A 10,728-nucleotide genomic window follows, 5' to 3' on the forward strand; every position below is an offset into this window, starting at 1 on the left:
GCACACAGCAATACTCGCTGAATACATGAATGCACATCCGCCGCCGTCAGAGAAGTGGTGGAATTGGAACTAACCTTACAGAGCAGCTAGAGGACTAACTTTGGGCTGACTCACCCAGGAAGCCCAGAGCCCAGTGTCAGAAACAGGCAAGCCAGCAGGCAACGTCAGGGTGGCAGGGGCTTGGGAGCCCAGAGGAAGGGCATGTCCAGTGGGCTGGGGAAATGGGGGTGAGTCAGCTGATGGAACCGACAGTGGAGTGGAATGGGAAGGCTGAGGGCTAACCAGGTGACAGGGTAAAGCCCTTCCTGGCAGGAACAACAGCAGGAACAAGCCTACAAGGAAGCAAGAGCACGAAGACAGGGGTTCCGCAGAGATGGAGCTGCAGCCAGGGCTCAAGGCGGTGGGGTGGGGCAGGAGGCTCTGCGGCAGAGCAGGCAGGTGGAGGTGATGGAGGCGACAGAGGTCACAGCCTGCGGCAGGCAGTGGCAGGGGTGAAGCAGGGGCCCTGAGAGCCATTCAGGAGGTGATGAGACAGGCTTGTGGGGAGCACAGGAGCAGGAGGAGGCGATGGTGACCTCTGGGCCTCCAGCTCCGGCACTAAGGTAGACAGGGGTCTCTTTTTGTAGATGGGGACCTACACGAGGAGGAGGTTTCAGCGAAAGATGATCAGTCCAGCTGATAAACATACAGTCTGAGTGACTGAGTGTGGCTTCCTCGAAGGGCTGGAGGGCTTTTCTTTTTCCCTCCAATAGAGAGAGGCGTGGGTGGTTTCGATGCGGATGAGCAGGAGCCGGTACAGACCATCTGAGACAGAGCAGTGCTAATGTGCAGCCTTGGCATCCGTGCACGTTCATGCACATGCACCTGCATGCACCAGGTGGACAGAGGGAGACACAGCGGCTGGTGGGGTCTGAGGAGGTTCCTCTGTCACTCATTTGTTCATTTTGGCAGAGAGCTGACAGGCTTTCTGTCTGATGATTTACCTTTGTCTGGGAAGCAAGGACAAGGTGATGGCAGCAGAAGGTGAGTCAGAGGCTTTGGGGTCTGGCCCTGGCCGGTCAGTTGCTGGTTTGTCAGAGGGTAACTGGATCTAAGGCCTCATCACCATGAAACAGGCCTGGTGACACCTCCCTGCAGGGCTGGTGCCTCCTGAGCAAGAGTACTCACGAGAAACATCAGCTAGGGGTAGCAAGGCCAGGGCTTCTGGTCAGTGGCAAGGCCAAGACCCAGTCCCAAGAGCCAGGAGGAGGCCAGGCACCCAAGGCAAGTACAACTTGGAAGCCCTCCAAGGGCAGGGCTCTGATAACAGAAGGGGAGAGGTGTCAGCAGCCTGGGCTGTAGAAGATCAGAGGAACTACTTTTTAGATGGCAAAATCTGTGCAGAGGCTCAGCCATCCAAAACAGCTCGGGATGCTCCCAGCTGGGATGGAGTTGGCAGACACTGGAGAACAGGGTCCGGGCAGCCCTGAACGTGCCTGTTGCCACCCAAAGCTCAAAGCCGGCAGCCATCCCAGGCAGCATCTCCAACCTCTCCTAGCCCATCAACAGCTTTGTGTTTCTGATTTGCTTCCCTGGTTTCCACCTAGAGAAACTCAAGCCCTTCCAATGGACCGGTCAGCTGAGCCACCTGCTCAGGCCTGATTCTTAGTCTGCCTTTGGATGTTGCCTTCTGGAGCTTTTCTAGCTCCATACATGGCAGCTGGCTCAGCTTCGATCACCAATCCCCACACCAGCCCCAGTGACTCAGGAGGGCAGTCCAGTCAATTAAAATCCTACCCACTTAAACGCATCACTATCTGGGTGAAGATGTCAGATGGGAGGGTTGAAACATGAGCTTCACAATCCTAATCTTGTCTCTGTCCCTCAGTTCACACCCAGATCCTCTCGAGGCCAGCCGTGCACAGCCAGGCCAGCTTGGCTCACAGCATAAAACCAAGACAGCCTTAGACTGAAAATCAATCCCAGAGAATTAGGTCACAGGTGACTGCTATTCTCGGTTTCCCCTTGTCCTTACCAACCCCCTGACACTCTGGCTGGAACAAGTTCTGGCCCATGATTTTAAAGCCTGGTTAAAGCTTTGGCTTGTTTTTCATTGCAGGAACAAGCTGTTTGCAGCATGACAATTTTCCTCTGCTGACAAACGAACTGCGCAGGCTCACCCGAATTCTGAGCCAGGTATGTCCTTCTCGGTGGGTATTTTAAGTAAAACTATTTAAGGCAAGTTCAAGATCATTTAAGGCTCTTAGATCTTTTAGGGCCCTGGCAGCCAGCCTGCCTTTTTATGTTCAGACTCAGAAGCAACAAATTAGCTCAATACCCCAGGCAAAGCAAAAACCCAAGGGAAAGTATGGCATCCAAGAACTATCCTTGAGATAAACATCACTTCCAAGAGTGGCAGACGCTGAGCTGTTGTGATTTGGCATGTGGAGAATACCTTGTTGCTATCCTCTCTCTTCACACAAGCAACTTGTCTTTTCTCAGAGTCACAATGTCAAAGGTGACAAGGCACACAGGTTAGAGTAAGGGTGACTGGAAGGAGAAAGAAGCAGGGCAGAGGGGAAGGTGGGCTCCGTGTCCAGCTCTGCCCAAACGGCCATGTGACCTGCAGCCAGGCACTCTGTTTCTCCATCACCATTTCCTTGACAAGTGTATCGGCTCAGTCTGGACGTCTCAAGTAGTGACGTCCAGACGTCTTAACCTGTGCATCCAAGAGTGTGCTTCAGAGGGTCCAGGAGCACCACAGGGTGTGTGTACAATGTGCATTTCCCTTGTCTTTTTGCTCCCTTTAATGTTTTATGTGTATCTGTACATATGTCTATGTGTATAGGTACATACGACAACATACGTATGTTTATATACCATGCGTGTGTATATACACACACTTGTACACATCACCATATGTGATATATCCTGATACAGAGGAAGGAAAGTACAAAACATTTAGGTGTAATTTTGAATATAACCCATGTACATTTATACATACACACACACACATACACCTGTGTGTTGTCAAGCAGTGCACTGCAGATAAAGTTTGAAGTCACTCCCCACTCCCTCCCTTCTTAGAGGCCATTGCAAAGTAGAATTTGATGCAGACCCTTACAGCCTACACTTCTGTACTTTTACTACATCTATAAGCACCCATAATTAATACGGTATTGCTTTGTGTGTTTTTTAACGTCTACACGAATATGATCACATTGGACATCTACAATTTGCCTTTTTTTCTCTCTCTCAACATTATTTAAGAGATGCATCTGTGTAGACACAGATCTGGTTTATTCATTTCTAACCACTGTAGAGTCTTCCATAGTGTGACTATTTTGATTTAGTTCTCTATTCTGCTTTAAGGAAGGTAGGTCTTCCCTTCATTTAAAAAATGCCCGCATGGACATTCTTATACCAGTCTCCTTGTGCACATGAGTGAGAGTTCTTCCAGGATACGTCTAGAGGGAGATTTGCCGGCGCAGTTCAGCCTCACCGTGTATTGCCAAATTGCTCTCCAAACTATACCCATTTCCACCAGCAGCAATTGAAAGTTCCCATTGCTCTGTATCCTTGCTGGCACATGATGCTAACATGCTTCCACGTCAGGCAGTCTGGTAGGTGTGAAATGGTATCTCATCAGTTCCTCAACTGCAGTGCTCCAATAACCCCCAGCGAGGCTGAGTAAAGCTGGGCATCATTTCTTATGTTTATTAGCTGCTTGTATTTCTCTTTGTTGACTTCTCTATTCATAAGCTTCCCTATCTTTCTACCTGGCATGTATCACCTTTTTTAGTGATTTATAGTTTTTAAAATAATCTGTGTACTAATCTGCTTGTTATGGGTTGTAAATACTTCCCCAGCCTATTACTTGCTTTTTAACTCTGTGATGATGCCTTTGTTTATAGAGAATTTTATCTTAATGTATCAATCTCTTCATTTCAAAATTTGTTTATTTTCACACATCGTTGAGGAACTCCTTTTCCAATGTGACAAAGGTATTCCACTGTATTTCTTATTGAAAGTTTTATATACAGTCTTTAATCCCATCTGGAATGTGCTGTTGTGTAATGTAAGGATCTAATTGTTTTTCCATGGGGAGAGCCTGTTCTCCCAGCACCATTTAGTAAATCGCCCATCCTTCCCCATCCGTGTGTAACGCTTCAGCTCACACGTACAAGTTCCACCCATGCTTGGGTTTGAGTCGATTCTATTGATGGACTGGGTCCAGGTCAAACTGTTCTCGAACCTACCATGTTGAACCACAACTCCCCTCCTCTTCTTTCCCAGAGTTGTGTGAGGTATCCTTGGACCTTACTCTTCCATATGAATTTTATAATTCTTTTTGTGATTTCATATTCCATATCAAATATTGTCAGGGCTTAAACTGGATTACATTGAATTTGCAGATTAAATTGGGGCAACTATAAGAGCGAGCTCTCCTCTACATGAACAAAATGCATCTCTCCATTTATTTAGACTTTCTTTTCTTTTTTTTTTTCCTTTTTTTTTTTTTTGGGGGGACGGAGTTTCGCTCTTGTTACCCAGGCTGGAGTGCAATGGCGCGATCTAGGCTCACCACAACCTCCGCCTCCTGGGTTCAGGCAATTCTCCTGCCTCAGCCTCCTGAGTAGCTGGGATTACAGGCACGCGCCACCATGCCCAGCTAATTTTTTGTATTTTTAGTAGAGACGGGGTTTCACCATGTTGACCAGGATGGTCTCGGTCTCTTGACCTCGTGATCCACCCACCTCGGCCTCCCAAAGTGCTGGGATTACAGGCTTGAGCCACCGCGCCCGGCAGACTTTCTTTTCTTAATCCTTCTTCTAAGTATGTTGTGTTTCTCTACAAAAGTCTCACCTTTTTTAAAGACCTATTTCAAAGTATCTTACAGTTTTTATGCAAGAATGAGGAATGATTTCTTTTATCTTCTCAGATGTTACTGCCATGCAGGCAGCGGCCATCAACTCTCTTATTAGCTCGAGTGGTTAATCTCTAGGTTCCTTCGGATTATCCAAGTAGTTATGTCATCTGCTGATAATGACACTGGACGCTTCCACATTTTTATTCCCTGTGAAATCCTGTGGTGTTACCTGGAATGATGAGTAGACGGACAAAAAGAGGCTATCTTGTCTTGTCCCTGATGATGCATATTTTACAACAGAGAGGATCCACAGCTTTTTATCAGATGCTGAAAAGGAGCCATGACTCAAGAAAGGTGAATAATCCCAGGTCTCAATTACCTCCGGACCACGTAAAATAAACCGAATCTCGTTATTAGTTGTAGGGAAGAAAGTAAAACAAGCAAGCAAGAGCTCACAGCACAGCAACTATCCGGGAGAAAGCCAGGGCTGTGATGCAGGCAAGTACAGAACATAACCCTAATTGCCCATTAAGGCCTTGGAGAAAGAGTTTCACAAAGGGGATCTCAGACCAGAGAATACAGGAGAAGAAAATGAGCAGGGAGTGCGACTGTCAGAGGTGACATATGCATGTCATGTGAACACAAACAGCTTCCTTCCCTTCTTTCACCCTCATTTGCTCATCTGTAAGTCAAAGCAAATAATATCTGCATCTTATTTATGAGTCACAAATTCTCCTGGCTGAAAAAAGACAAACGAGGTTTTAAAAGAGTTCTTATTGAGTGGGTCAAGTCTGAAATGCTCCGGGCCTTTTCCACATTAGCAGTCCACTTAAGAGTCGGGGAAGAAAAGCTCATTTTGGAATAAAGAGTAATAGGCCCTCCGTGAGTAATCACACACAAGCCTCCGAGACAGGTCCTATCCTCAACCCGCTAATCCCTCTGTTAGTGAATGTCACCACACTGCCACTGCCCGTACCATGCCTGAGTGACCAGGCTGTGTGGAATTCACCCTGGCTGCACTGGACACAGCTGGGGAGACCCTGAGAGACTCCTCAGAATAGGCTGGGTGGGGAGTGTGCATGGGAGAAATCTTCTCTCCCATTAGCAACATCAGGAACTCAGTGAGTCTGACAGAGTTTGGTTCAAAGGGCCAGCATGACCAAGCGTTGGGCATTTTTATTCCCACAGACAGAAATTTCCAGGGGGAGTTTCCTGTGCCTCTCTGCCTCTCTCTTGCAGTGTGGGGGAGCTCACAGCTCAACTTCAGCTCCATTCTGCTCATTTAATTTTAGGAGCCCCAAACCCAGGCACTTTGTAATTTACCACGTAGTTTAAGAGTCACTTTTAGCTGAAGACAAATTGCTGGGCCACCTGGGTACAGCAGCGAAGTGTGGCAGGAGCCAAGGGCTCTAAGCAAACATAAGGAACACCTTATTCAGTCTGGACAATCAGCCAGGGAGACTCAGAAACTACAGAGACGAACGCAGTCAGTGCTACCCAAAGGCAAACTTGAAATCACAGGATGTTTAGAGGGACTTGAGTGCCGTGTGTGTGTGTGTGTGTGTGTGTGTGTGTGTGTGTATAACATTTAATATATAATATATATATTTATAAGGTCTACAAAAGATGTGCTAGCATTCTTTCAGATAAACTCGAACCAGCCTTGCGAAGATTCTGTCATTCAAATACTAGCATCTACCCCTCCAGCAGGCCACACACCTAACAGCACATCGACGTAGGGCTTGGGATGCAGAAGAAATGTCATTTCTATCAGGGCCACACCACACCTTGCTGGCTTCTGCCACGGATGATGACGAAACTAAATTTAACACTGCCTGGCACTAGAGTTTTGAGTTATAAGGCGGCGCTTCCCTGTCACTTCACTTGATCCTCTGAGTGTGTAGTTTGTAGATTTAACTGCGCTGAGAGGTCCCCTGGTGTGACCCCAAACTGTGGCCTCTCCAGGATCCATAAGTCTGGGATCAATCCCATCTCACCACTCCTCAGCCCAGTTGCCGGTTACAAGAGGAAAAAGGGACCCGCCAGGGCGGTCCTTTGACGGTAATGGCTGCACTTTTGTGCCCAGGGCGTGGTCTGCTTGCTAACTGACAGAAGGCGTGACAGCCAAGCCTGTCGGGTGCGGGACGGGGAGGGCTCCTCGCTGGCCCCATGGGGACCGGTAAGGGCCTGTTCAGGCTCTGTGGCAACGCAACAGTAGCTCTTTCCGACAACGGCACAGTGTAGACTCCGTCACTGGCTGCAAAGGAGCAAGTCAGGGAAGTGACCTGCCTAAGGTCACACCGCTCTGCCATCGGATCCGCGTCAGGAGCCCACAAACAAAGCACCCTCCCTCCGCTCCTGCAGAGGTTTTAAACCCAGGACCTCTGGCCCTGCTGGGTCCTGCGCTGTCCCAGAGCCACTCCGATGGTGGCCAGTCTCCAGGGTGCAGGCTCCAGACCATCTACCCCCAGGAGCGGCGGACACTCAGGGAGCGCGAGTCCCAGAGACGCCGGGTCACACTCGTGTCACCCAAGCAGCGGCCGGCCGCCTTGGAGCACACACAGGGTCCAGAGACCACGCCGCCCGTCGGGGGCAGAGGGTCCGGACCTTGCAAGTTCCCCTGCTGCGGAGAGCTGGATGGGCGCTCAGGACCGCGAGGCGGATGGCGCGCCGCCTGAGACAGCCCCGACTCCCCGGGAGCCCGGCAGGTGCCCGCACCACCCCGGCTTCCGAGGCCACACTTACGACTGCAGGGTCGTGCGGCTGTGCCCAGGGACTTGCGGGCAGCGCGCCGGACCTGCGTGGGCGCCCACGCGGGGCCGCGGGGCCCCGAGTCCCCCCCCCGAATGTCCCGCGTGCGCCCTCCCCGGCGACCCCCCGCAGGGCGTCCCGGCCGCTCCCCGTCCCCGTCCTCCGGCGGTCCCGGAGCCGCGGCCGGGCAGACAGGACTGCGGAGGCGCCCCCCTCGCGCGCGCCCGAGGCCGCCGGGAAAGTTTTGGGCGCGCGGGGCGGGCCGCACTCACCTGGCCCAAGTTGAGGTAGCCGTGCGCCGCGGCCACGCGGTCCGCTTCGGCCGGGCCGCCGAGCACTTGCACTGCCCAGTGGTTGGTGTAGACCGGGCGCGGCGGGGACGCGGAGCAGGCGGCGGGCAGCGCCAGCAGCAGCAGCCAGCGCCAGGGACGCGCCGCGAACGGCAGGAGCCCGGGCCCGCCGGTGGCGGCGGCGGCGGCGGCCCGGGGCGGCGGCCGGGGCCCGGGCGCAGGCGGCGCGCGCGGAGGCATAGCGGCGGCAGGCTCGCGCGGCGCCCGAGCGGCGAGTGCGCCGGGGGGTGGGGTGCCGCCTTTTAAAGCCGCTCCGCGCCGGGGAAGCGCCGCCGCCGCCGCCGCCGCCACCGCCGCCGCCGCGGGCGGGAGCCAGGGAGGAGGAGGCGGCCGCGGCGCGTTCCCGCCCGCGCGGCCCGGCGGCGTCCCCGGGCCCGCGCTCCTGCGGCCGGGCTCCGGAGCGGAGACCCGTCCGGGAGACCCGAAACGCCCCCACTGGGGGAACTTCTCCGCGGACTTGTGAGGCTCTCGGGACGCGGGATCGCCTCAGCGGCGGCCTCGGCCCCGGGAGTTCTGCCGGGAGCGGGGAGGCCCTGGCGTCTCAGGTGAGTCCGCTGTTCCCTAGACCGGCGGGACACCCGGAGGCTGCACTCATCCGGCGGGGTCTCTGAGGCCCAGCGGCCTCGCCTGCCTCCCTAGAGACAGTGGGCTCGCCAGCGTGCAGGGTCCCAGGGAGAAGAAACTGCTGGGAAGACACTGGATCGCCCATGACCAAGCCTGGCTGAAGGGGCTCAAGAGCGTATACCCGAGAAACCACGGCGCAGAGCCCCTCTCGGAGGCCGCAGCCCACCCTAAGAGGTGGGCTGACTGTGCAGGTGAACCCCTAGGCCGTCCACTTAGCATGGCTGTGATCTTGGGCAAATGCCTGTCCTGGATGAGGGCAGGCGCTCCACCTGTAAAATGGGGGTAACAGTGGTATCTACCCCGTGGGGCTGATTTGAGGATGAGGGCAGCTTTTGCTGTACAATAAGCTATCCATAAACGTTCGTTTTTATGAGCCCAGGGCCTGCCAGGTGGTAGGTGTTCACTAGATCATGTACACTCTTAAAAGCACCCACTGAGCTGGGACCAGCAGTGGGAAAGTGAGTTGAATCATCCTCACCCCTGCTGCCTGGAGTAGCCTGGTATCCTGTGGATAATTATCTGGAGCACCCTGGAGATTTATGGAAATGTTCACACCATGCACAAGCAATTATGAATGGTGAAGATCGCTGCTAGATCTCTCCTCTCATCCCTCCCAGGACCCACTGGCCCCGCTGGCCCACTTGCAGAAAGCAAGCCATCAGCCTGCTTACTATATAGCAAGTAAAACAAAAAGGTCTAGAAGGCCTTGAGGTGGGAAGGAAGCTGCTTCTCTGATGCTCAGTTCCAGGAGCCGTCTCTTGTCCAGCGGAGTCTGTGGCTTGGCAGCTGGAGGTGAGAGGCGGGGGCAGGAGGGGATGGGGAGACGGCATGCTCTGCCTAGATGATTTCCGAGGTCCTTTCCAGCCTCGCTCTCAGGAGCCCTTTGGTTTCATAACCCACATGATTCATCCTTTCTGCAGGTGTGAGTCACCCCTAATGGAGGTGGGAGAATGGAGGCGTGGAGGGAGGCCCAATCCCAACAAATCACATCCATGTTCACAAGAGCTCCTGCCAACAGCCCCTCTTGGAGCCTGGGGATCAGCGTCCCACATGGCCTTCCCTTTGCTGCACTAGATGCAGCTTCACCTCCCTGTGTTCCCCTGCCAAGTGGGGTCAGCTGCTTGGGCAGTCACTCCAGTCCTGCCCACGCTGCAGAAGACAGGCACTGTGTGTCCCTCCTACAGATGGAATGGATGCTCGTCAGCTGCTGTCAATGGAGAGACAGGAGGCCCTCATGCAAACTGGCAGCCCTAGAGGAGAACCCGCCACACCTGTTGGACAGAAACAGTACCCAGAACCCTCAGCCTGCCTCTTTCCGACAAGGCCCTGGCTGCCTGGCCAACTGGCTTGCAGAAGAGGGACATTGGTCTGAGTCAAGGGGACCAGGTTGGAGGCATTGCATTGTCACCTGGCAGTAGTATGTCTGGGCAACATGCGTTCTCTCTCCCCCTTCCCCTGCTGGCCGGATGTCCCTCAGATTCATCCTGGATCCGGTGCTGTTCTTCTTTGAGTATATGGCCTGCTTCAAGATAGTGTACACTGCACATCAGCTAAATAATTATAAAACAGCTCGTGCCTCCTAAGACGGAGCCCCCGAAACGGCAGTGATTTTGACAGGCAGAGATAAGGGCGTTTCCATAATAATGTGGTAGATTAAGGGATTCAGCGTGCTAAATTGAGGGGAGACTAAAATGCATCTGAATTTTTATTTGGAGAGATCTGAATTTATTTTATTAACAAGTCTGGTCCTTTGGGGCCGAACTTTCCATTTGTCATGGAAGTGCCTGACAAAATCTTGACTCCAATGTGGTAGAAAGACCAGCTTCCCAAAATGAACATCCTAAATCAAATCGCCTCCTGTGAGTTTCCTATTGATTTACACGGTGACAGGATTAGCTCAATCACAGGAGTACCAGCCCTTTTCATTGTGATAGGATCTGTAATAAAACTTGGCTAGTCGTCCTGCAGGGAGGGGATTTATTACTCAGGCTCCAGCTCTCCACATGGCCCCCGAGGTCTACACCGCTCTGTGGGGAGGAAGAGGGGTGCTGATTCTCTAAATTCAGGTCTTTGAGCCTCAGGAGGGACAGGATATGGACCAGAAAGGTGATTGGAGCCTGGTCATATTTTGGAAGTTTTGTGATTTTTTTTTTT

The 10,728-nt window shown here is 52.8% G+C and overlaps 1 protein-coding gene and 1 long non-coding RNA gene across 5 annotated transcripts in view; one reads left to right on the forward strand and one right to left on the reverse strand.

Moving 5' to 3' along the window:
- The window catches only part of PCSK6 (proprotein convertase subtilisin/kexin type 6), a 189,321-nt gene extending 181,191 nt beyond the window's left edge, over positions 1–8,130 (reverse strand). For both annotated transcript variants that reach the window (XM_017518901.2, XM_017518895.2), the window contains exon 1: positions 7,873–8,130. In XM_017518901.2, the coding sequence (XP_017374390.1) occupies positions 7,873–8,130 (258 nt within the window). The remainder of the gene's footprint in view (positions 1–7,872) is intronic.
- Positions 8,131–8,301: 171 nt separating this feature from the next.
- Positions 8,302–10,424, forward strand: LOC108296454. Of its 3 annotated transcripts, none has more exons than XR_001821868.2 (3): positions 8,302–8,765; positions 9,192–9,366; positions 9,495–10,424. It is a non-coding gene; the product is annotated as an uncharacterized LOC108296454 (long non-coding RNA). The 3 variants fall into 3 exon arrangements; XR_001821869.2 differs by having other exon boundaries at positions 8,302–8,495; XR_005198432.1 differs by having other exon boundaries at positions 8,302–9,366.
- Positions 10,425–10,728: the final 304 nt, after the last annotated feature.

The sequence above is a fragment of the Cebus imitator genome, unplaced genomic scaffold, assembly GCF_001604975.1.
Source record: "Cebus imitator isolate Cc_AM_T3 unplaced genomic scaffold, Cebus_imitator-1.0 Scaffold19, whole genome shotgun sequence".
NCBI classification, from domain to species: domain Eukaryota; kingdom Metazoa; phylum Chordata; class Mammalia; order Primates; family Cebidae; genus Cebus; species Cebus imitator.